The 27986-nt window shown below is 36.4% G+C and overlaps 1 protein-coding gene across 5 annotated transcripts; it reads right to left on the bottom strand.

The window, feature by feature from the left end:
- Positions 1-37: 37 nt before the first annotated feature.
- Positions 38-27986, bottom strand: DYNC1I2 (dynein cytoplasmic 1 intermediate chain 2). Of its 5 annotated transcripts, none has more exons than XM_032189914.1 (17): positions 27848-27986; positions 26164-26281; positions 24584-24698; positions 21058-21148; positions 16634-16693; positions 15262-15377; positions 8249-8338; positions 7836-7998; positions 7645-7744; positions 6992-7117; positions 5882-6028; positions 5444-5557; positions 4976-5109; positions 3793-3937; positions 3016-3156; positions 1886-2011; positions 38-797 (listed from the first exon to the last, which is right to left on the bottom strand). In XM_032189914.1, the coding sequence occupies exons 2-17, from the start codon at positions 26269-26271 to the stop codon at positions 684-686; spliced, it is 1890 nt and encodes a 629-aa protein (XP_032045805.1). In that variant the 5' UTR covers positions 26272-26281; positions 27848-27986; the 3' UTR covers positions 38-683. The 5 variants fall into 5 exon arrangements, with proteins under 5 accessions (XP_032045805.1, XP_032045804.1, XP_032045806.1 ...); XM_032189913.1 differs by lacking the exon at positions 27848-27986 and adding an exon at positions 27716-27797; XM_032189915.1 differs by lacking the exon at positions 27848-27986 and adding an exon at positions 27619-27662.

The raw sequence follows: 27986 nt of genomic DNA on the forward strand, positions 1-27986 counted from the left end.
GAAGAGAGACAGATTAGAGGTCAGTACAGCTGACAAGTGCTCATATAATATTTATTTATTAATCAGTCTCACCCTTTAATGCACCAGTTTGAACAAAAGAACTTAGTATTAAATATGTATTTCATTAATTCAGGTCCAATTATCAAATAGATTTGTAACTACAGACAAATTTTTTTTCACTTCTATTACTAGCTACCAGAGTCTGAGGGTTATCTATAAGCAATGAAATTTACTTGGAATATATGCATGCATATCCATAGGCAGTTTGAATTAAAGAACCCTTCACAAATTTAATACCTCATGAAGGCTAGTCTGTGTAATATAGAAAGTTTAGTTTAGAAACAGAATTTCTAATTTTCAGAAATATACCGTTACAAAGTGGAAATTTAATTAGCCTAACAGCAAATTTACACCAAGTTAGTGTTTCAGCAAAAGAAGTTCCTTGCAAAGTCAAAAGTTAACTGTATTAAAAGTTACACAAATTCAAGAATGTGCTTGTAATTTATATATAAAAAGTGACAACGTAAGATCTGAATTTCAGTGATCTTAACACATTTTCAAAGTCCATAGTTGAATCCACCTGTTCCTGCCTTAAACTATTACTTGAATTGACACGTGCTTACACTTTTAAGATTTGCATCAAATAATTCACAAGTCTACCACTGCTGCCCATCTTTAATGGTCTATGCTGGTATGCGGGTTGCAGCTTCCTCTTCTGCATCAGCTCTGTTGGCATTTATTTCTGCCAGCGTTCGACCAAATCGAGTCCACTCATCGCTGCGAGGAACGGCAATTTGCTGTTGACAAAGATAACATTATTTAAACCTACCAGTACATACAAACTGAGCTCATTATGAACAGCAGTATTTGTAAGAGGTTCTGATAGAACAGCTTACCTTTATTTAGTGTAACTTTTAAAGTAGTCTAAACATCAGAAGCTCTAACTAATAAAAGCAGCAGAATTTGCAAGTCCAGTATTTATGCAGTGATACTATTACACGCTTGCATGATATGCTTCTGAGAGACTACCTCCAAAGAACAGTAATGCAATGTCTGCATCCAATCAGTCACATACTACTGCAATACACATACTTCAATAGCGACAGCTTCCCTACAGAACCAAGTCAAGACTTCCTCATTTCATTTTTTTTTTTTGTTCAATACTTCTCAAGCCATGGTCAGAATTCACAAAAAATGGATAGGAAGAACATAAGATTCCTGCAAAATTTAAAGCTTTCTGTTAATGGCTTCATCTTATTTTGCCAGCCGTACTATAATGTTTTTTACTTTTTGACTGCGTAGCTGACAGATGGCATGCTAAGAAAGGCAATGAAGCTGGTGAAGGGTTGAGAAAACCAGTCTTATAAGGAGCAGCTGAGGGAACTGGGGTTGTTGAAAAGGAAGCTCAGGGGAGACCTTATCACACTGTACTATTACTTCTAAGGAGACTATAGCGAGGTGGGCACCAAGTGATAAGGGGAAATAGCCTGAAGTTGTGCCGGGGAGTTAGGTTGGGTATTAGGAGAAACTTCCTTACTGAAAGAGTTACGCAGCATTGGAATAGGCTGCCCAGGGAAGCAGGAAACTTGTGTATTTAGAACTCGGTAGCATGGTTTCGTGCTAGTACATTAGTACTAGGTTAAAGGTTGAACTAGATAATCTTAGAGGTCTTTTCCAACCTAAATCATTCTGTGATTTTAAATCATGCTAGAATACTTGAAATAGACATCTAAAAGAAAAATAATTTGATAATAAAAATTAAGCCTTATTCCTCTAAACCAGAGGAGGGGGGAACTTACAAGGAATTTGCAAAACACAAGTCAAAAAAGCTTGAGTAACAACAAAAAAGCTGTAACATACTTTGCACAACACATGGTATACATACCTCTCCCACATCGTATATAACTATTTGTCCCTCTGAATCACCTACAGCAATCTCTCTCCCAGAGTGTGTCCATCTCACACGGTTCAGAGCAGGATTGCCCTCCACAGTAATGCTCGCAGTTGGCACCTGTATCCATTTAAAACACATTGCTAAAAATGCACAAGGATTTCTTAAGTTACAGATTACAGAACATACCTTATCCCTCAGTGATTTATCAAAGTACCCAATATCTCAATTTAGGCAGTTTGTAGGTCTCAATTTACTCTCAGCGGCCATAAGCTATCACTAGTGATATAACCAAAACAACACATCTTCTGCCTCTTGGCACTATCAAAAGGCACATCTGCACTCCTGCCATGACACAGGAGGCACATGCCTTTTACCCCCCTGATAGACATGCGTTAATCAGACAGCAAGGAGGAGCCCTGGGAACTCGGGAAAGACTTATAGATAGAGGGCTGGCAGGTCAAATCCAGCCCAGATGCTAGAAATGGGCAACTCCAGTTAAAAAATATAGGCTGGCATGTGCTGCTTCTTCTACAGGACTACTCTTTCTTCTGCGTGCAGCTTTAAGACAGTAAAATTTCAGAGAGCTGAGTATCTGTACGATTTTTCCTCTCAACTACCGCCAACAAGTTTAAGTCTCAGAAAAGGTTTATGCAATAGTTAAGTATACAGCTTACACCAGCAATCCTAAATGTTCAATCCTTTAAGTTTAGAAACAAATTACAATTTCACTGCAGTATTACTATGGCAATAACAATATGGCAATAAGAACAATGGTGGTGTAGGGGTAGCAGGTTTGTTCATACTGTTAAACTGCAGGCTGCCACGGCTGTATTGGGGGAGGTCTAAAAATTTACTGTCACAACATGGATTGGTATTAAGCTAACATGTTTTATGTTCATGTTACTGTTAAAACAATTTAATTACTGTTGCTATTAATTATGAGCAGTCATTTAAGTTACCAGCCTGTAATCAAAGAATATTTATTAAGCAGCAACTACTGGAATTACAGAATATTTAAGAACAAACAACAAAAATCCTATGGTGAACTCTTTACACTTTTTTCTAAAGTGTACAAAAAACTTTTCCTGCTATATTTGACTGTTAACCTCACTCTCCCTCACCTCAGTGTCATTGTTGAGATTCCACAGGTCAAGCCTGCCCATCCCATCCACACAGGCAAACAAGGCAGGGTGAGTTGGAGACCACATAACATCATAAACATAGTCTGAGTTGTCTTCAAATGAGTAGAGAGGTTTGTTATTCTGAAAAAAAGCAGATGTAATGCAATACCTAAAGTCAGCATTTCAAATTCAAAAGCTAACAAGTAAGGTAAAAATACAGAACTTCTCAACAACATTATGAGAAATAACTAAAAAATGATTCACATTTTAAACTTACTTAAAAAAGAAAAATACTACAATATAACAGCAAAAAAAAGTAATTCTGGCAATAGGAATGCCAATTCTGAGCCTCTACATGCAGTTTAATTGACATGAGTTTTGGTGCGGTCCTCTAGTCCTCCACAAAATTGTAAGAAAACATTTGCAGTACACATAATATGAAGAAACTGAATTTACATGATTTGCATTTGATTATATTGTAATCATTGATATGAGAGGGCAAAAGGTTAAGCAGAATGGATCAAAAGTACACAAATGATACACAATCTGAAAGCAATGACATCTTCATGTCATTAACTAGTTTTGTTTATCAGCTGTCTTCTCTTTGTAAGAAACTGAAAAACAAGCACCAGGAATCAACTAGACTACTGCTATGGACCTTGAGGGCTTCACACAATTTGCCTTCAGTTCACTGAAGTTTCTTAAGTAGCTTACACTATAGCACCACCTTGTGTCAAGGATTATGAAGAGAACCACCGAACTATCTATTTCAGTTACCTTAGTTGTCCAAAGCTTTACCGTCCAGTCAAAAGAAGAAGTGACAAAGAGATGCGAGAAGTCTACAGGTCCAACTGCTGCATGGCAGTGAATACCTGTGATTGGTCCCTGATGTCCTTCAAACATCTCACTGATTCCAGCTTTGCTGTTTTAGAATATATATATATATATATCAAAAAAAAAAAAAGGTTAATATCTCTGGAAACCATCCATCTGCAGACAAAGATAGCACTGAAATACAGTTTAAATTTAGCACCAAGAAGATTTTGCCATTTTGTATGGATGTTACCCAATTGCAAAGGCTTCATCTGAACAGGCTCGAATATGGACCTTAATTCCAGTATCTCTTTTCTACACTCTTTAAATGCTAAAATTTACCACAGGGAGCAGAGACTCATTCAGCAGGTACCAATCCACTCATTTAACTACACTGTTCTCCAAGCAATAGCTAAAATTTTGAATCATACGAAAGAACAAAATCCAGTCTCAGGAACAAGTGGAAAACTCCCACTTACTTAAAACAGAAGATGCATGTACCTTGTGGACACACACTAGGATTCAGACATAAAAACTTACAACATATTCCTAATAGTCTCCTATCAGAAGCAATGAAAAAGGAGGGAGGAAGGGAGAGAGGAGAGCTGGGAAGAACGTTACAGAGAAGTGATACAATTTCAGCTATTCTGGAACCAAAAAGCTGTGCAGCAAGGGTGATGTGTATTTCAGATGAAACCTGGACACTCAATTATATTTAAGAAAGCAATTGATAAGATACAGTCAGACAATTTCAAAATAGATTGAACAGCAGGAGAAGAGCTAGCCAATTTAAGATTTGTGCGTGATGTTACTGTACAATTATCTGCAGAACTGATATAAAGTTTGGAATGTTCTGCTACAATTCAAATGAATAAAACCTCAGTGACCTGTGCTGCCCCCATCACTACAAACAACTCGCAGCCAATGAAGAGAGCATAGTACCAATTCAATATTCAAACTCCTTCTGTTTTTAATGAAGCTCCTACTCGGAAAATAGCATGCACTGGAATTCATACACAGCTACTTTGAACCCCATCAAGACTGAGGACTAAGCACGTGCTATGAATGTATTAGCAGTGTAGAACATACAGGGATTCATCCTTTCGCTGTTTTTAAGTCCTTTGAATAACTAAAAACTTTTATTCACCTGCCATGGCGGCATGCAGTGTAGACTGAGCCTTCTTCACTTCCAACAACAAAGTTGTTGACATCTCCAATGGGGAAGGACATGCAAGTAACAGCCACAGCCTTGGACTGTTTATGAACCAGCTCCATGCTATCCTGTAGTGAAAATATCAGTAAAATACTTTTAAAAATAACAAACTGAGTATTATCACTTACAAGGTTAGATTTCTCAATAGTTAAGTATTTTTTGTGTTTTGCTTATATAGAATTGGGCAGAAATGAGCAATTTTTTTCTTGTGTTAGTGGCAAAAACAATTTTAACAACATCCCACGGGGCAGAAGAGGTCTTTTATCAAATGTCTACTAAGCTACCTTAAGAATACTTCCGTATTGTGAAAATGTTTTTAATACTTTATTAGAGACATAATGTTTTTTTTTTTACAAAATAACTATCCAGAATAGATACTATACATATCAAAAGTTATCTTACCTGTGGCTGGGAAAGCATGTCTAAACTCCAAGAGCATATCTTCCCATCGGTTGAGATACTGATCAAGTTATGAGCATTCTGGGTCCCAACAACATTTACACAGTACACTGGGTGCTAAGAATGTAAAATACCATCAGAAATAGGAATTCCCAAGTCTCAACCAATTCTGTTACAGTTAATATACTGTAAAATATACAGTTTCATTTAGTGAAAGAGAAACAGTTGATCACAGTATGGTACAGAGAATGCTTCCCTATAAAACAAATAGCAGTTTTTCTGACACTTTCATTTTTATGAATAGCCCTGTTCTTCAGTGATAGCACTGGAAAAACATGGACATAAACATTTAAGCATTATAAATCAAGTGCACTGGACAGTTTCCTAGAGGTTAAATACATCTCAACAGGAAACAGTCCTTGTAGATATTTCACCCCCTACCGTGTGAGCAGCAGCTGAAAGCGGAGTTCTCTGCACTGGGGTTCTCTTATTGCTGCGATTATCCCATAGCACTATTTGGCCTGAGTATGTGCCACCAACCACCAAATTGGGATGAAATTTTGCAAATGTAGCTGACATCACTGCTGACTGAAAGGAAAAAACAACCAAAATACACAAATAACTATCATTCGCTGACATGACATCTAAAACCAAAAGAAAATGTGACCAAGTATCAGAGTAAGTTCTATGTCTAGATTTAATACACTATTTCAGTGTCCCATCACATAGGGGTTCAAAACTCTTTGTGAATCCCAATAAGCTTTTAGTTTTAACTTGCATTCCAAAAATGAAGTCTTCCTCCTCTGTTTTTCCCATACGTATGCATTTGTATTTCCTCCTAGCACAGTTTGTTAGAAAAGGAAGGTCAAGCGGTGCACAAGACTTTAATAATATTTACCACATTCTGTGGTCATTTTCTTTGAGAACATCGAAATTGGTCTCAATACAATATAGCTACTTCTGCAATCTGGGTTTTGACAGTAATCTGACAACATGGGATTACATTTTCATTCAACTATGTAATTTTTCAGAATTATGACATTTTGAAAATTATGTGGCTATTCCAGACTTAGCACAATGAAACAGACTTGCATATTTTTATTTTTTTTAATCTTTCGTAAAAACTACTAGGAAACTTCCATCTGCCTTTTTTACTTGCAGCATATGTTTCTTGTTTTCATCGTTGCTCCACCTCCTCAGGCCATCTTCATTTTATTCAGTAAACTACACTCTAGCAGTACACAACTCTGCTCAGTCTCCTTACATACAAACCTTCTTTGTGGTTCAACCATTACACAAGAAGGTTTTTGGTTTTTCAAATAAAATAAGAAAATGAGTTCTTAAGCAAGACTGAACTCTGAACGATGTCAGAAATTCTGGAACAGAAGAATGTTTCTAAACTAAGGTCTCTAGCTATCAACATCTGTTTGCAAATACATGTGGTTAAAGTGAATGCCAGCCCAATGAAATCATTACACTGACAAGCACAAGGAAGGTACTTGTCCAGACTCATCAACATAAAATCTTTAGCCTCCTGAGACAGAATCATACCTGGCAGTGAAAGACATACTCTGGGGTAGTTTTCTTGTACTTCATATTCCACACAAGGGCCACTCCATCAGGCTCATGAGGTGCATCCTCATTGTTGTTGTAAGAGGCTACAAGTAATTCTGGGTACTGAAAAATATGTGAGAAAGATTCAAAATAGCAAGATGATTAACTAATGGTCCAGACAATCCTAGAATCTTTGTTTTGTGATGCCAAAACACAGTAAAAAGAAAAACAACAAGACTGAAAATCATTTACATCATCCCTGTGAGAAACAGCGTCAGTCAAAACAGCATTTGTTACAGATTTAACTTATAATTAGTATGTTAATACTGTTTTAAGTTCTTGGGTTTTTAAAATTATATCTTGCTTTTAAATGTAAAACCCAATACTTTTAAGTGAGCTTTGTTTTATGCACCTAACACCTCTACATAGCTCATAAAACAGAAGCAATTATGAAGATTTTTTTCTTTATAATACAAAGATTTTGCTACTTTTTACAAAACATTGATGTTTGCAAGCTACGGAGGATGTAAGAACTGTTCTAAGGAACACACTTAGAAATACAGCCTATATTAATTATACTTAGAGAAGGGTCAAGTGGACAGAGCTAGAAGAACTCACAAAGATGACTGCTTAATATAAGCATTTTTTACCTGAGACGACCAGTCCAAACAACTGACAACACGATGCTTTGACCAACGTTCATCAAAAAACTGCCTGTTTAAGGATAGTTTTGCTCCTGCTTGAATCTCTCTACAAAGGCAATTAGAAGGTATTAATCTCTGACCATTTTTAGAGTTAAAATATTGCGCATTCACACTAAAGCATTCAATGTTCATGTTACCCTTCTTTGTCTTCTAAGTCTCTTCCACTGTAGTCAAAGAAAATATTGATTTGCTCGGAAAGGGCTCTTTCAACAATCCTTGTAGAGTGGTCAAAGAAACTTAAAAATTCTTCAGAATGCAAAATTTGTTGTTTTTCTTCCTCTGTAAGTTCATGAGGGGCAGCTGGAAAAGGGTTATACACAAAGTTTCTGTAATGCATACTTCCAAAAATTCTTTTTTTTTTTGGGGGGGGGGGGGGGGGGGAGGGGGGGGGAAGGGGGACAGTATTCATCATGATTCTGGAAAATTTTTTTCCAAACATCCATACAATAACTAAGTGTTAAAATGTAACTCAAATTATTTTCAACTTAATGGAAAGAAAAGTTAAAATGTATTAATGTTTTTCTTTGTAGCACAAATAACTATGAGGTACCTTCCTCCTCTTCCTCCTTTTTTAACGTTTTTTCTTCCTCAGGTTCAACTAATGGCTTTGGTGCAACCACATCATCTTCATCTTCCTCATCTAAAAAGAAAAAGTACGGTGAGACTGTCATTGTTTTTAAAGAGGAACAGTAACATTCTGTAGGAATCTCAAATATATAAAATGGTGTAATTTAGCTTAAAATGGTTGTATTTATAAAGTGTAGTTCCCAGAATAATGTTATCTCAAACCAAAGATCATTGCAATGCTGTCTACACCTGGATTTTAGTTGCGGTAAATTATGTATTTGTATAAACTGAAAAAGAGGGATTCTTTACAATTTCTTACGCAAAGTAGAAAACTCTCCTATAAGCATTTATGATTCCACACAAAACCATGTGGTAGATGTATGTTCCGTGTAACATCCTGACACATTAATGTTGCAGAATAAAGAAAAATCAAATGTCTAAAATAGTCTACAGAACAGATGCTTACTTGTGATCTGAAACCATCAGAGTCTAATGGGTCTTCATATGGCATGAAGATGGCTTACATTAGCTTTCAGGTTGCTATTCTGAGAGGCAAATTTTGCTAAAGATAATAGCAGGGAGATTACATTTTTTCTGTCATTCTAAATGCAAGTCTCATTATCTGTATCATGTTTGGCAATGAGAACTTTAGAGCAAAATGTGTTTTCCCTAATTGCAATGAGTAACATAAAATGTTAATGTTCGGGAATGCTGACAAGGTTTACAGCACTTTCTGCATTTGTACACTTTATTCTTTGAATACTGTAAACCAGAAAATGACTTTAAATTATTTGGTGTTGTTGAATAAGCATTTCCTGGCCTTTCTTCATCCACTTGCTCATACAGGCTTCTGAAAAGCTATTTTTATTGGTTAAACAGCTATGTCATTTGTCTATAAGGGAATGGCAGCAGGAGTCTACTACATGCCTCATCACAAGTAACGAGACAGTTTTCAGCAGGGACTAGGCTTGTTTGTTGCAGCCATCTCTCTGACCTGTGTTCAGCTACCTAACGACAACAAAAAATCCACATGCACATAGACACAAAAAGAGGGGGGGAAAAAAAAGCGTGGTCAGGGGATGGGAACCAGCTGCCAAGCCATGGTCCCAGCAGCCAGGCCAGCTGACTAGATAGCAACAACCAGATGGTACTGCTAGGATTGTCTCTCAGCTATGAGGTGGCAATGGGATGGCACAACATTTTTCTGCCTGACTGCCTCCAATCATGTCTTTCCCCAATGGCAAGCCTGTGCAATTACCAGCACTCCAGGAGGTCTACAGACAAGCCTTTACCCTGCAAACAAAATACAGCTTGTAGGCCATACCAGCTGCCAAACCACACACATAGTGATAGGTTTAAAGAGGTCTGAAAATCTTTCTAACTCCATAGTATAGGCAATAAAAATATAACTGTACCTGCAGGAAAGAAAGCTTTAAATGACACTGTATAATGCACACAATAATACAAACTCCAACTTAATCAAAATGATAATGACGTATGCCAATCCTACATTACTTGAAATTGAGCGATTTTTACGTTCTGACAAGTTTACAGAACTAGGATAAATGGCATGAATGATTTCAATATATGCTCATACTTTTGAACCAAATGGTGAAGGTTAAAATCTTTCCTTTCAAGGGCCTCAATCAGCCACAAAGGAAAACAGTAATCACTGTCTTTTCAGCCAGCCCAACCGCATTTGTCAGCCCTTTCTCCGTCAATGCAGCCAGAGCAATCAACCTGCCAAACATTCAGAATGGAAAAACAATCTGAAAATACAGGGTATAATGCACCTGCCAGTGAAAATGGCCATTTCAAGAAAAGCTAGTGATCTCAGTGACCCTGCTGAGGAGGCGGTGGTGCAAAGGGGAAAGAACGCGTAAAAGAATTCTTAGTGATCTCCACTCTCTTGCACATTGACACTTCCTTACAAAGCATGCCAATTACAGCTTTTGTGCTACTTAAAAAAAAATGAAAGCTTTTTTGGGCAAAATAATCACGCAGAGAAACAGAAAGACACTGCTCCTTTTTAGATGGATTCACATGTACAGTGGACTAGTAATCTGAAAACTGTATAACTTCTAGCAATTCTAAAGCACAGATTTCTTAATGTCAAATCACTATAGGTGTGAACGCTAATTAATTAAAAAATGTAATATGAGTTAACAGACATGATTTTGAGAACAACAAATACAGGACCACATGTTCACATTATAGTCACTTGGACAAAAATCCCCCTCTCGCTATCCCTGCCAATCAATAATGCAGATTTAAATAACACCTTAAATTCAGATATTTGGTTTGGGGTCACCCGGGATACATTAGTCTAGCTTTGAAAGTCCCAAATTAGAAATTTCAACCCAACCCCCCTGCTAGCCATACTACACTGATTCTAAGTACCATTTTCAGTGACAGGAGTCAAATTCTTGTCAAATGCAGATGGTCAACCCCTTAGTGCTAAGTGACCTTCTAATCTACATATTTTATTCAAAAGATCATATAGTTGATTGCTCATGCCTTTTAATGTTTGAAACATAAATGGCATATATTATACAGAGATCTAAATTCCTTCATAGTACTTTCACTGCATACAGCCAGCTGATATTACTGCATTTAAATGCAGGATACAACACTTATTTTAATATTCTCGAAGTATCAGACTTGAAATTGAACATGTCATCTCACTGTGATTTATCTGTAACTACACAAATCTAAAACCTTCTCTTTAAAGAAGTCACATGCAAACTTTATTATTAAGGGATTGGGGGGATGGGGAAGGGGAAGAAGCAGCAAGTTCTTGATCTCATTATCCAATACCAGGATGCTTTCTCACAGACATTTACAAAAGGCAGCATGAAGCTGTTGGACAATAAATGAGATATTTTTGTTTTAATTACTTCTCACATATCTTGAATTTATAAAATTATAGTTCAGGTACAGGTATTTGCAGAGAATTGGTAAAAACAGTAATTATTACCCAGCAAACACTGGAAGACTACATAATTCCTGAAAAAGCTGCACAACTAAGTCAAAGATCCACTTGTTTCATTGGCGTACTGTATTTGGTGTCAGTTATGTAAGTGTGGAAATTTTGAAGGCACTGACTAACCTCATCCTTGTTATTCCTTAATAACTACCTACTGATGCTTTATGCTACTTCAGTTGTCAGTATACCACATACAATTCCTCAATTAAAAAAAAGCACGGTTGTTAAGACCTAGAGAAGTCATAGGGTTCTAAAGACCAGAAATGGGACTCTGTCACATCAACATATTGATGAATATTCATCATAAGATGCTAAACAATTAACTCCATGTTTTTTTCTGACAGGGGAACAGGGAATCTTGGTTTATAAACAGCCATCTTCACAATGACAAATTTCTTGTCAATGGATGTTAAAAACAGGTTTAATGAACCACAGAATTTTGATTTTGAATTAACATCAGAATCATGATGTATTTTGGCAAGATGGAAAGAAAAGCAGTACTATATACTAGGCTGCACCCAGCAATAACACTACAGAGTGAAAGTTCCAGTTGTCTGAGTAATCTGTTGCTGCAGAGTAGGTTAATCAAAGTGAAATCATCTGTGAAATGGGTGGCTTTTGTTAAGTAGAACGTGTCTTCATATCAAGTTTTCCCATCTGTATTTCGCTGTACATTTAAGGCATGTATGGGGTAATACATGAATATAAGGCTCCATTATTTCTTGTTACAATATTAAAATGTAAAAGTGCTACATTCACCATTAACAAGCATCCAAGAGGCCAATCTTACACCCTAAATTGCTATTAGTCTGCTTAAGTCAGGACAAAAGGACAAAATTAAAAGGACAAAGTGCTTAATATTCTCATTCTATGTCTTGGAGACCTTACCAGACAATAACTCCTCAAAGAGGGGAGCTAATGCAGCAATACTGTCTGCAGTTACTTGTGATTGCATATGTGCTGTGTTGTACAAAGGCACTAAATAACAAATAGCCTGTTAGCCCAAGAAAAGCCTTAACTGAGACAGTTGGGCAGAGCTGTATTCACTTTATTCACTTACATGCCTATCTTTCTTTGGATTAATCACTTTCAGGACCTATAATATTACATCTGGCTGTTATTGGATGTACTGATGACTATTTTCTTTCTATGCAAATTTCAACATTATGTCAGCAAATCACAATGGAAGATATCAAACAGTACATTACAGAGCAGCGTAGCTAGAACTATAGGTAAGACAAAACGCAGCACTGGTGATTACAGTACTGTACATGGGGGCCAACATAGAGCCTGCAGAACAAGAAGTAATCCAGAGTTCACACATAAATTGCATCTCTGCTGCTGAAACTGCTTCTATCACTGCCTGCTAAAAAGAAACAGCTATATGAAGGGAACACAATTTCAAGTGTATTTTCAAAGAGTAGATCTAGAAGTCTGCTGCCTGATACAGCACGCCGAATGGAGGCCAAACAATAATCCTAATAACCAGTTGACCGCACTAACTAAAAACAATGTCCACCAAAATTGGACAATGAGGGAAGTGGGCAGCAGTGCTGTACACAGCACCATGAGAAGTGGGAAATTGATTTAGACAGCAGAAATGGGGATAATAGAATGAAGACGCTGGGGAATGAAGCTGCCTAAAACCAGGATGTTCATGTTATCATGTTGACAAAGATTATTGAAGTGGTAGTAATGGCACCGAGGCATAGATATTTAGGCTTATCAGTTACAAAATAAGCACTAAGCATGGCACAACACTTAGAAAAATTAATCTCCTTGGTCCCTAAACCAAAAAAAAGGTCATTGTTACTGTGTCACAGCAAAAACAGGAACGTGCCAGGAAGATGAGAAAAAATGAGCATCTCTGCTATATTCCTAGGAACAATGAACCATTCCATGATTACATTTCAGTTCCTTTACATAACAAATACAGCTGTTACAGAAAGAGTAGGATTAGAGGATTGAGACTGTTGAAAATTTTGGAGAAAAAAATCCAAAATGTGAAAAAAATGAAAGACTGAAGTGACACATTTAGGTTTTCATCGAAGCAAGAAGCTCAAGAGCACTGAAGTCTCCACCCCGACACCATTTCTTACTGTGTTTCTCCTCTATGTCCTTAGTGACTTATTTGTATACATTGAACCCAGAAGAAAAAGCACAATGGGTGCAACCCGTAGCTATGAGAAAACCATAAAACAAATACTGCAGATTTACCATCTAAGTCTACTTGGGATATCTTCTTACAAGAACTATGAAACATGCTTAACAACTTCAATTTGGGGAAATTTATTATTCTGTACTGTACAGAATACAGTGAATAACTTCCTGTGACACAATACTTCCTACTCTAAAGGCAACTAAATCTCTAATCACAGACTGAAACTGATTTTTAGGAGATATATTGACTTTATTCTTTTACGATGCTATAGGAAGAATCAATCTTCCCAAGACAAACACTGAGGTCACAATACGTCAGCCTGTTAGTACTTCAATTCTTTGCATAGAGAGGCAACGCTGCCACTAGCACTGAGGTGACATTCTAGCTCCAGCATCAAGGGCTACATGCAAACTGGTCATGCTTTCATGCCAAGCAGAGAGGAATGATCACTGGCTCGAACCAGCTGCAGCTGAGAAGCCTATTGAGAAGATAGAGGGGAGAGCCACTTCATGTTTAATATTGCCTACGACAGCACATGTCTGCACTACAGGGAAGCACGATCATGTAAACTTAGTCTACCTCCCTTCTCTAACTAGAAGAAGCATTTTCCTGCTTAGATTTTTGAACAACTGAATGCTGTCCTTTCTGTCAACTTCTGAGAGGTCTGACTTCCACCTTTTTAAGCCAGAACCATTAGGGTGAAAGGTATTCATAACTTGAATTTAACTTCATTATGCTGAACCTAAAATGGACATCTTCAAAGGCCAACTTTAAGTTGTGGGCATGAAGTCTCCTCTGTGTAACAGTTGCTTTAATTGTGTTGCCACAAATATTTCCATGGCAATTAGCAACTCTTTCAGTTTAAAGCTAGTTTTCCCCAACTTCCTATCTGTCCCAACAGACAATAGTTTTAGCTTGAATGTTTCTCAGTTCAGGTCACAATATAACACAAAACCAAGATACTGTCATTAAAGTAGGTTCTCTTCAGTTCATTTTATAAAAAGGAGTGAACAATGGATCTAAACTAGCTGAGATGTCAACTTAAATTGTGAACATAGATCTTTTACAATGCAATGATGAGCAAGCATCTTCAAGTGACTTCTGTGAAGCACATATATACAAAACTAAAGAGTGTACAGAAAACAGTATTGTTTTTAAGGTAGAATGGATCGTGAGATACTATCTCTACTAAGACAGCTTTCGGATAAACACAGAAGTACAGGTGACCCAACTTTCCAACTCCCCTATAGTAAACGTCAACTACAGCCTATCCACTTAGGGTGAAACTAAGATCATACAATGCCAGGCAATTTCCACTGACAGCAAGCAGCACAAGTAAAACACTTTGAGCACACAAACTACGAACTAAGTCTTCAGATACCATGGTGAACCTGACAGAGGGAAGGAAAAAAACCTCAAGGATTAGAGAATGGAAAAAGTGAAAATTGGGGAGAAAAAAAAATAAGAATACAAAGCCTTCAAGTAAGTTGTGTGTGGGTTCTTAGGTGTCATAAATGCAACATACATCCCACTTTCATCCCACTTTTTGACCAGTTGTCAGCTACTTAAGCAACTTGGTGTCTATGTGTCATGTTTACTAGGAGTACAAAACCACCATGTTTTATTAGCAGAGCAATGTTACCATTAAACAAGATGCAGAATGACAACAACCCTCTAAGCAAGACATGTATGTGTTTAATAGAACTTGTATTAATTATCTCACAAATCAATCTTCATTCTACCACATTAAGTTTCAAGATCACAAGTGTTAGCTCTAATACAGTCAGTAATCATTACTGCAATAAAATAAAAGGAAAATAACTTAGGTTGAAATAACTTAATCATTCACCTTCCTTTGGCTGCGTCATAACCGGTGTTTGTGTCTCCTTTGTATATGTAACAATTTCTCGAGGAGGAAAGTCAACTTGTGTAATTTTGGCCATTCCAAGTTTAACAGGTCCACGTCTACATGAAATGAATAGAAACATTAGAAAAAATAGTTAGCTTTATGAATTACTTCACATTTTGACTAGAATAATACTCGTGTCATCACGTCACAGCTTTGTCAAACTTAAGCCAGGTGGAAATTTAATCCTGAAGAAGTCACAAAATTATGATTATTATTTTCACTATTATTTAAAATCAATAGCTATTTCTACATGTAAGACAAAAATAAAGATGTGCAAATATATACAGATATCTGATTATTTGATGTCATTTTAAAGCTTTGTTTTTGCAGTTGCCTAGGGTACTGCTACATATATGAAATACCCATATTTTCATTGTACTGATCTGCTCACATGACTATTTGTATTTATTTTAGGACTTTAAAACTTAAAAGAAACAGCTTAGTTACCCTGAATGTAAAAGTATTTCCTAGTCCACTTAACTGTGCTGCATTTTTTAAATTTTATTTTTATTTTTTTTAAAATCTATCTGTAGGCTGCTATTTAGAACTCAGAACTGCAAGTCTGGTCTGAAACTCACACGCTGATAAGTGATTTATCCATAACACATTACTCCAGTATGTAATACTGGAAACCTCTGAGCTTTCTGACTTTAGCTTATGAAAGATGCTACAAACACAGATACACCCAGTATCAAATTACAATGCAAAAATATATTTCCAAAAACTACACAATATTAATTCAGTCTTTGTAACATCCTGCAAAAGCATATGTACTGTAGTAATTATGTGAAGATCTACACTCCATATAGCTAAATTGCTGTTAATTTCTTATTAATGACCCCTCTCCTAAAATGAAAGAAAAAAAAAGAATCTCCTTTTGAAGTTTTCAATGGACGGAATCATAATTCATATAGACTGATATGGGTTTTATTAAGTAATTATAATGAGCTACAGCTCAATATAAACATTTGTCATTCATGTATATTATAAGATGGGAGTCATTCTGTCTGTTTTTACATGTCTAAGTTTTTTATTTTAAAGAAATTACTTTAAAGTTTGTCTTGCCAAAGAAAGACTCAAAGAAAACATTAATAAAGTAAGCTCTGTTACTAGAAATAAGCACATTATTTATATTAAATGACATCAAAACTTCTCATTACCAGCCAACTGCACAGTATCTTGGGACACTGAACTTCTGTAACTCACAGAACAGTCTCTTAACAGTAACTTGATGTCTTAAAGAAAAAGAATAGCTCTTATACTTATTATCCAGAAGTATATGAAAAGGGAATATAAGAAATCTATGCAATACCCCAGATCGGAATCAGAGTGGAGCTGAAGAACTGATGGATCAGTATCCCAATGCAGCGTCCTGATACCACAGGTTGAACAATCATGCAGCATTAGCAAAAAAGGCCAGAGATTAGTGAAGCAAATACACACTATGAAATGCTAGAGTTAAAGTAAGCTTAAAGTTATTTCATTGTTCACAAGAAACGAGGCAACATAACATCAGTTAAGGGAAATTCAGCAAATATTCAGTGCAATAAATACTATATGCGGTAAATACAAAAGTTAAAAAAGCAAACACAGAATTCAGAGCTATTAGAAAAGAATTAAAATCTTTTAAAGACTGAAAGTTAAAGATCTGCAAACAAATGCGGCCTTTGTGAGAGGCTAATAAAAATATTTTAAATAGTGACAAGAACCACTAAAAACTTTCCTTTTTAAATCTGTTCAGATTTGTTCATGTCATATGAAGACAGATTTGTTAATGTAATGCAATATTGCCCAGAGCAGTAAATATGTGGAGGAAATTGTCATATTGGTAAAGGAAATGAGTCAACACATAAACCTTTTGGTAGAGGGGGAAAAATGCATTTCCACTGGGAAAGAGAACTGCTAGAGTTTCCAAGATGTGACATTGCAGTAATTATGGGTTAAGCACTGCCTTGGGCTTCTAAGTGTCATCTGATTTAGAGCCAACTCTATTTAGGATACTTAAATCTCGTAGAACTAGTGGACTTTATATTAATAACACATTTCAAAGTCATATGGAATAATGAACAGAACACATCAAGTCACTTTCATATCTGAAGAAATATGAAGTGGGAACTAGATCTTCCCTCTCCTATCATCTTAAACCTTCATACCTTCTCCACAAATTTCCATTTAGTCTACCGCCTGCTATCAGGCTTAGGCAAAGTTTTAAAACAAGCATACAAGAGAGATTAATAGATGAACATGCATCTGAAGTTTTCAGAAATTATTTTTTTAAATCTTGTTTTGTAGCAAATGGAAAATTGTTTTATTGACTTATCATATTTAAATAATAAATTCTTTATTTTTTCAAATTTCATGCATGGCATGGCAATGTTCTTATAAAGCAAGCACAGAATTCCAAAACAAAGATGATCACCAAAATTTACAGGCAACATGATGAAAACTCACAGCTTCAAGTGTGCCATTCATTACTTTGTTCTTGTAGAAACCATACGTTATAAGAATACTGAATTTTAATTAAAAATTACAAATCCACTGTTATTATTTAGCAAATAATTCTGCGTAGCTGATAATGCACCCATAGCCATAGCTTAATACCTGAATATCTAAAACCTTGACATATCTTCTGTGCATCAAAAAATACCCAATTTTACCATTATTTTGAGTGTGCCTATTCTTTATGTCTCTGCTATTTTGTTCGGCTAAGTAGATTTAAGCCTGAAGTTTAATTTGGTGCCTGAGATTTCAGGCTGGATATTGTTCATACAGAGATTCAATCTTGCCATGCATATGAAAAAGAAAACAAAGCAAAACCAAACCACCACCTCCTCAACATTCATGTTGCTTAAGCAAAGAAAAACTTATCTATAGATTCAAATGCTCCATCACCACAAACACTTTGCCAACATTTTCTGTCCCACTTAAGAGGAACTTAGGGAAAGCAATATAAATTTAAAAGGCTCCAACCTCTGTACTTACTTAAGACCTAGTCATTACTGAGGTTGCCCTCCTGTTTTCAAAGGCGTTTTTTTTTAATTTTTTATATTAGAACAACAATACTCTGCCTTTTAAAATAGTTAAAATCAACACACACTATAGTACTTACAGTTAAATTCTTCTCAGAGAGATTCTTTAAAGAAGTAACATTCTGAGATAAAACTCACCTATTACGTAAGTATCACAAGCATACAAAATACTGTTCCTTTTGTTTTCCAGAAATTTGTTATGCCTTAAGTTAAATGAATTTATATATAAGCTTCAGTGAACTTATACTTCTATTTATCCACATGCTTGAACTTGTTTAAATCTAGGTAAATTCCTAATACACATACATCTAAGAAGTACTTTCTGCACTTATAAACTAATTCTTTAAAAAAAACACAAAACTTAAAAGTAAACTAACAATGCTAATTTCCAGTCTTAAATTTTTACTCTTAACTTAGAAAGAGAAAGAATGCTGAGGTGAGAAGGAACAAATGGTAACAAATGCAGAACCAAAACTCTTTACTGAAGTAAGTAAAGACAGATGGAAGTAACAGGAGGAACACAGTCTGAACACTGCTTTACTAATTACTAAATAAATGAAGTTACTGGCAATGTTCTGTATCAGAGACAGTAAATGACTAAACTCATAAAGGAGATAATCATCATAAAGTATGGTTGTGGCATGAACAGAGAACTGTAGAATGGCCATATACCAAAAAAGAACTGAAATAACACACTGATGTGAACAGAAATACATATGTTGAAAACAATACTCTCAATTTAAGATTATCAAGAACAGTAGAACTTGCCTTGCTAGCATACCACACATAGATATGAAAGCCACCTACAAAATGCCAGCTATAATGCTAGGGCACATCACACAGTCCAACTTTTAGGTTGAAGTGTATGCATACAATAGGAATGCCGTACAAATTTAGAATATAGACATTGTTTACTGAAGGAGGGGAAGAATGTTACCTGGTGGTCAGAGACTAAGTAAGCAAACTCAGATCTCTTACAATGACATATATAGCCTTAAATTTAGCTATCAATTTCCTATCTCCATGCCTTGAAGTCCACAGTCTTTCTATGCTTCCATGTCTTGAAAATTGTGCAGACCCAAATTTAAAGTTTACAAATGGATGAAGCTATAGAGACTTAGGATGTAAGTTTTCTCAAGTCTTCATAAAAAAAAAAAAAAAAAAAAAAAAAGCACGCATACAACAACACTATGTTGCTATATATCTGGAACATACAATCAGAGGACACAGTACACCTACGAGGCAGAAATAAATTCAGTACACAACATGGAGTTCAATTACAGATGTGGTGAAAATACTGTTTCATACTAACTTTAAATTATATACGAATGAAAATAAAAGCCTTTTTTACCCCCACATCAAGTAACTCTTTTTGTGTTTGTTTGTTTGTTTTTTTCCCTTCTATACACTGAATTTAAATATAAAATGACAGTTTAATAACCAGTAATCACAGATTTCAAATAATTTAAAATTTGCTTGTTACTCAGTTAAGGAACGATGCTATTGGTTCTTTAGTTACATGACAAGTGGACTTGAACTGCATAGTGAATAAGCTATGAGTGTTTATTCACTGCACCTGAGTGTTTAAAAAAAAAAAAAAAAGAAGTATAAAGAAGTATGGATTCATATCTGCTGCCTCTAGTATTCCTTGTTTCAATTTAGTGGTCGCTACTTTGAAATAAAGACCTTATCACCTTTCTTCAGGTCATTAAAAACTTGACTATTTTCAGGCTAAGACTGTGTACACATAACCCACAAGTGTACAGTGTACTCCAGTCTTCCAAAAAGACGTGTAAAGGTGGTATAAGTATTCAGTCTTTCTCCAAAACAAAGATTCATTCACAAAGGATGAACAAAAGGAACTGAGGATGCTGTGCTTTAATGAAACTTCATCCACAATGTATATTCAGAAGCTACAGTACATGAGCAATGATTGTACAGGGGAGGGAAAACGTTATCAGTGTTAATAGGCGAATGCTGCTCTTGTTCAGAGAGCGCATGGAAAACATCAGAAATACCCTTCGGAAGTAGATTCCTATCTTATCACCCATAAAGCTCCATTCTTAGTTCCTAGTTTAATGGAAGTATTTAATTGACTCTCTTTACAGTGGCATTTCTCAAACTGTTATGAACAAAACATTGCTCAAAAGGATGTAGCAAGTAGCAAAACTGAAAAAAAAAGTGGCTATTCTAACATGCTTGTAGCTTGTGAGTCGTACAGTTAAGTTCTGAGGACAGCTGCAAGGTGAAATAACTTGGGAATACAGTTTTAAGTGAAAAAAAAAAAGAAATAAGGCAAGGTTTGTAGATAGCATTTTCTGTTAGATCCAGCAACATGGAGGGAAAAATAGCCAATATCCATACACACTCTCCTTCAAAGAGCTGGGAAGTTTGATTTTTTCTAGTTGTTCTTTTGTTCAGAGACATTCATGTTCACAAGAATATTATCACAAGACTTTCAGACTCTTTAAAGATGAAACTTTAAACCTGCAAGCTCAAAAACCTCAAAGTTTCTTCTGGCAATCTAAAATCAGTTAAGCATAGTTGCATTTCAAATGTAAAAGTAAAGCACTTCTGTAAAGTAGTCACTGTTCACAGATTCAATATTGGTGTAAATTGATATTCAAATAATTAAATTTGATTTCTTCTAAAGTTTCATTATTCATAATGCAAGTGTTAAGCAAAGGAATATAACAAGGTGACATACCTAGATCCAACAGCGCCATCACCAGAGTCCTGGCTTCCAGCCTCACTTGGCGTACTCACAGATTTGGAAGACGGAGAGGTAGGAGGAGGGACTAAATAGTGAAACAGACAGGTATCCGCTGTTACTACTCGCAGAGGTTGCACAGCTTAGGATGTTTTAAAATTAATTTAACATGAATCATTAAAAAAAAAGTGATGGCAAACAAAAAATACATGGATGAAATGAACAGTAGAAAAAGAGGGGAAAAGACAATGTTAACATTTCATGCTGGTCTTTCATGCAATTGTTCGGCATTTACGCATCTGGAGCATACAAGACGATATGGAGGGAAAAACATTACGAAAAAATGACTTGAAAACAGATTTTTAAAAACAGAATTTTTAAAAAAAGGTAGCATCTATTTTTGCAGGACATTTCCCACTAAATCATGTTGATAAAACATAAAAGGAAGATACTTATTAACATAGCTTTTCTCAAAAATTACACACTGAAGGTATTTAACTGGTAATTTTATTTTGAAGCATATAATCACAGAAATGCAGACAAAAAAAGTGGCTTTGTCATGGAGCATACTAGTATTTTTGCTTTAGTTCTAGACAAATCAACACAAATTCTGCATATTACACTCAAGTTTGTTAGTGTTAGCTTTTGGGAGATTTTTGTGGTTTTCTGTTTGTTTTTTTGTTTTACCTGACAAGCAGGCTAGTACTGATACATTGAAACTTTTTCTTAAAGTCAGTTCATTTCCAGCATTTAGATGAAGATTGTAATTAAAATCACCATGTTTTTTTGGAACTGATACATAACAATGAATCTTATACAATCTAAAGAATGTAAAGCTATGTCAAAACTTTTTAACTTTTCCTTCTAGAAATAGTTATTTTTTTTGTTTGTTTTAGAAATAGTGAAACTCATTATTTAACAAAGCTTAAATTTATGTTTAAGAATCAGAATGCGCGTTGAAGGTTCTTTTATGCTTCACTTTTCAGTAACATGTAGAGCATTCATAGCATGGATTTACTCCTTAGCAACACCAAAGAATAAACTTTAACCTACTGAAGACCAATTAGTTATACAAGTTGGCATCTATCCTGTCAGAGGTCAGCCAAGGGAGAATTCTGAATTTAGATCTGCAGCATTTCAGGAGAATTTCCTGAAATCACAAGTATATTGGAAATTCTGAAGAACGTTTCCATCTTATCCCAAAACAGAGACATCATTCTGGTTGACAGAAATTCTATCCTGAACATGCAAAACAGACCGTTTTTAATAAATTTACTCAATTCAATAAATTGAGTCTCTCTACAAGAGAGATTTTCATATAGGTTTAAAAATCATACAGTTATACTTCACAAATACATACACATACCTATATTTTACACACATGTATGGGTGTGTATGCACACAGATAAGCTTTGAAATGTTCTCCAACCCAGCATCACCATCTCCTGAATAGTTTATACTAAAGGAAACATCTATAGGCCTTCATATTGTTACGTGTCTGTGCATTACTGAAAATGACAGCATTTTAATGTCACCCATTCTTAAACAAACAGGCGAAATGACAAACTTATCTTGTCACCATTTAAAAAAAAAAAAAACAAACACACAACAAGAACTATATATACTGCTCTAGCAGTATGGCCAAAAAATTCAGTAGCTTAGTTTAATGATACAGTGCCCTCTTGTGGAGCAAGCTGTTTTTAGGAAAGTCTTCCCATTGGTAAGGCAGTATCTCTCCGGTAAGTGTGAAGAACATGCCAAGTAAAAGTCCACCTACCCCAACAAAGGATGCCTTCTTGAAAGTTATTTGTTATTTTCATTCATATATATATATGAATGAAAATATGAATGACTCAATATATATTGAGTCATTCATATGAATGACTCAATATATATATATATATATATATATATGTACATATATTACACACACAAATATACATGTATAATACATAAATAAATATATGCATTATATATATAGAATGATAGATATCAAAAACATACTTACACTAAGGTCCCTTCTCCTGTAAGGAAGCCACCTCTCCTTGGCAGTTACCAGGACAATAATTACCTTAAAAATTCTTAATACAACTTCCTAGGAAGGAATCTAATCTCAAGTAATCCACCCACACTGACAGCATGAGCTGAAGCCATCTGCACACCATGCTGGTCAGCTGTGTTGGCTTCAGTTCAGGTGCTTCAGCACTGTACTGTCATGCTTTCCCAGTACTCAGTCAGCAGACTCAGCTTGTGCCTCAGGCATGCTACTGAGAGGTAGCAAGTAGAACATTTTAGCTTGATCTAGCACTCATATTAGAACAATCTATCTTGAAAGGGAACAAAATGAATTATCTGTGTAACTGTGTACTTACAAGGCAGTGACTAAATAGGGGGTCAACAGGATTAAATACAACACATGCAGGGTTGTGACCTGTTATCAGACGCCAGCACATCAAAAAACTTTTTAAGGACTGGTCATCCTGTGTTTTTTAGGTTCTCTCTTACAGATTAAAAAAACAACCAAACAAACAAAAAAAACCACACCTATTTCTTTAAGAGTCTCATGTTAGCTGCCTTAGCAAAGCCATGTGCAAGGAGGTTTTCAAGTATTTGCTGAAGAAAATCCCTAGTAGCTAAGAATTGATTACTTATATGCTAGTGCTAGCATAGCCCAAATGCAGTCTACCTACAACTGAACTGTGAGAACAACTCAAGCTATTAACATTACTGCTGTGGCTGTTGGAATGGGAGCAGTGTTAATGTTGTTTATTTCCCATTCATTTTCAAATGTTTTAGGACAGTCCAAAAACAATTATGAAGTTGTATTCACACACAGACTATACCTAATTATTATTACTTTTTATTTGCAAACCCAGTTGAAATAGACCCTCATCATCATTGAGCCAAATTGAAAATTAAGTTTTAACCCCTCTTTGATTTCACAGAGAGAGCTGAAAATTGGAGTTGAAGTACCACCCTCTTCACTTTCATTTACCAGAGAGAAGTGGCTAAGTAAAGGCAAAAAGCAACAACCAATATACTAATCCATTGAAGAGCAGCACAGATACGAATCATCATCCTTGACAGTTAAATTTTATACTTAGCCTTGCTATTACTCCATCAAAGTCAGTCAGGTATTTGAGATAAGGAAAATTAGGACATAAAAGGCACAGAAAGAAAACAAGCCAACCCCACATGAAAATATTAGGATTAAGATTTAGCATTATGAGAAAGGGGAAAAAAATGTGCAGGGAGAACTGAAAGAGAAAACAACAAATTTGTGATACTTATAACTAAAAAACTCCAAATAATCTTAGTAGAAAGCATATATTTTATGAATATTACTAGCAATGTGTACTGAAGCACATAAACATAGCACTAGACATTTGTAACAAAGTAGTACCAGAAACAAGACATGCATACCCAAAAAACAGTGGCCATAGAAATTTCATGCTAGTTATATATGTATCACAATACCACCACCAACAAAACACTTCTTATAAACTAATATAAATATTCCTACCAACAGGAGATTCAGGTGTCAGCCCCATGCTCTGAAGTAATGCTTCAGCTTCTCTTCTCTTCTTTTCAAGATCAGATTCTTCTTGTACAGGAAGAACATCTTTCTTCTGATCAGTCTAAAAATAATTCAATATCTAAATTCTGGCATTTAATAGGTATTAGGAATGGTTTCACTTTATTTCTCACTGCATTTTCTGTGCTACTGAAACCTATAATCACATGGGTTAGTTACTTGACTCTATCTACAGAAAGCATCTTGGGAATTACGAAAGCAAAAACAGAGGGAATCACAAGTTTTGCAGCTTTAATACTATCTTTAAGTAGTTTTCTTTAAAAGTAGTTTTGTAATCTACTAGATTTCACACACAAGAAAGTATTAATATCACACCCTTATCCTTATATAATTTAGAAATAATGGAAGCTCTACTGTGAAAGATTCTGAACACTCCATATTTTTCCACAATTCATTTAACTGCTTACTCAATTACAGAATTTAAATTCATAGTTTAAGGTGTTCAAAACTCAGTCACTGTCAAGTATTTCTGTAAAAATAAATTAATTATACAAATACTAGCCTTTAGCAGATGCAGCAAAATCTAGACCAAGTTACAATAACCCTACAACATGATTAAAGACTAACTGCCTCTCACGTTACTACACATCATACTTCTGATCTACTCTACGTCTTTTAAAAAAGCTATTTCCAAACTTTAGAGGAAGATTAAAACTGATAAGCTGGGAATCATATGGGGAATCTCATGTACAGACAATACGTAATTGCAACATCATCAGAACATAACTTGAGATATTTCCCTCTCCAGTTTGTCTGAATCATTTTGCTGGCAGCTGCCCAGACTTCAGCCATAAGCTAATTTAGAACTTGTATAAGATCATAACCAAAAGAGAGGATGTCATGAAAAGGGACACAACACACCAAAGCATTCCAACAGAAGTTTTGTTTATGATCTGCTTTCTGGAGAAATGTAGCAATACACCAGATTGTCATTTACACTAACAGAGAGAAATCCAGGAGACTGTTAACAAATCAAGTCTAACACACAAGTAGCATGCATTCCCTGAGCATTGCTCTGACTTTAAAATTCAGGTTAAAGATGAATCAGAGCAGAATAGAGCACGCGGTTCAATAACAATACTGACAGTCAAACAACTCATACGGACATCCTTGAAACTGCATTTCAGAAAGGAATTCTTCAAGTTATATCATCACAAATCATTAATAGAGCTTTTGTGCAATATTTCAGTTAATTCTCACAGTAATTGCCTAATTCATTATTTATGATGCACACAAGCATACAGTTTGTATTTATAAAACTACATGTGAGATTATTTTTTTTTTTTTTAAATGTACCTTACCACATGGATAGTTCTAAAATAAAAGAAAAAGTAGGTGTTTACTCTCACAAAATGAAAGCACTACATTTGCATGGACCATTAAACAGACGTTACTTAAATAACTGTGGAGTGATACATGCAGTCTTTTTGGACAGGCTACATACATGTATATTTGGGGCAAGTTACATAGGCAAACAGTCAAGGTTCAAAGGGAAAGTTATTTCTTACTTCTTTCTTCTTTCTTTCTTCCTCCTTTCTTTTCTTTTCCTCTCTGATCTGAGCTAATCGTTGCTTCTTGCGCTCCAACTCCGCCTTCAGTTCACTTTTGTCAGACATGGCTGAAACACTGATCAACACAGAAATCATACCACTGCTTGTTTTTGTTCGCTTGAGATTGCTTATTTATAGGAAAACAGCTATCATTAAAGTAACTATACTAAAGATAGAACAGTGAGAAGTCTTTCAATCCTAATTAAAAAAAAAAAACAAAACACATTCCTATTTCCATGTTTCCTTCACTCTGTACATTCTCACTACTAAAATTGATTTAAAACAGGACGATGATATGGTGACAGCACCCACTGCTAAGATAGTACTGAAGCTGTTTGGAGGAGCTGCTCTGAATCATACATCAGGCACTGAAAACAGGGTTATCTGATCTTGCCATAGGATTCTGCACAGCTACAGACCCAACTATGGCACGTACGTACAGAAAACTGCATGGACAATGCGCCTGGAATATTTTTACTTTCTCTTTCATCCTCTGACTGTTGACACATGACAACTTAGCAGTATGGAAGCGATATATCCTGCTACATCCAGTTGCAGAACTTAAAACACAGATTTAACAAAAGATTTAGTAAGTCTACCATAAACTGCAAGGCAAAGTAGGTATCAGCGTGACGGAAAAAAAAAAAAACAACACCTGTCAAACATGCAATACCAATCTTTTTGTGTTTTATCCATAGACCTTTTGCATGCTGCTAAGAAATTGTTGGATCTTTTAAAGACAACAATTCTACAAAAGCTTTGTTACATAACTCATCCAATTAAAAACAGACAGGAAATCCAATAACAAACAAAAGCAGAAAAAAAAAACCAACACTTCAGAACTTAAAGATTTGGGACATCGACACGAAAACCTGTGTGAACAGGCTGGGTGAACAAACACTTAGTTTTACTGTAAGGCAAATCTGAGTGAGTAAAGGAAGTGCAGAAGTGGTTCTACCACAGCCAAGGGATCTATAAGGGCCTTTGCACCAAGCGTGATAATACTGACATCAGATTACACATCAGTAATACGGCTATTTACGTATTTAAAATTAAAAATATGCGCAAGCGTTTGCATAGTCCATCTAAGGGCAGGAAAAGCTGTAAAACGCTGCAAGGCTGACACATTTACCCCCCTGTACACATCGGTAGCTCTTCCTCCATATTGCCTGCAAACACTTCAGTGCCAACAAACGATAATAATAACAAAAAAAAAAATGGCATTTCAGGCTTCAACGCAGCCCGGGAAAGGCGTGCTGTCACCGCACCGCGGCCCCTCGCCCCAGCCACCCCCCCGCGCCCCGCAGGAGGGGCAAGCCCCACAGCGGCAGCAGCGCCCGGCCAGCCCCGCCCGAGGGCGGCAGGGCCGAGCCCCGGCCCCACGGCCCGCAGCCGGCACAGGCAGGGCCCCACCCCGCCGCCGCGCCGGAGGGTCCCCGCTGACAGCCGGGCCGGGTGAGAGCAGCGGCCGTTAGAGCCGTTGGAGCCGTTACCGCGGGACCCCGCGCACCTGACGGCGGAGCCCGGCTCCGCGCCCCGCTCGCTTCCGCCCCGCCGCACAAAGGCGCCGGCAGCTGACAGGCGGGCGCCTACGGCGGGCGCGGCGGGTCAAACCAGCCGCCAAGGCGCTGCGGAGACTTACGGCGGAGCTCCGGCAGCAGCACCGCGCTCCTTGGCGCCGCCCGAGGAGCGGCCCTGAGGGGAGGGGGGCTCAGGCGTGAAGGGACGCGAGGAGGCGGAGGGCGCTACCGCGAGCCTCGGCACCGCGCCCCTTCTGTGGG

This window comes from Aythya fuligula, chromosome 6 (genome assembly GCF_009819795.1).
Source record: "Aythya fuligula isolate bAytFul2 chromosome 6, bAytFul2.pri, whole genome shotgun sequence".
Classification (NCBI taxonomy): Eukaryota; Metazoa; Chordata; class Aves; order Anseriformes; family Anatidae; genus Aythya; species Aythya fuligula.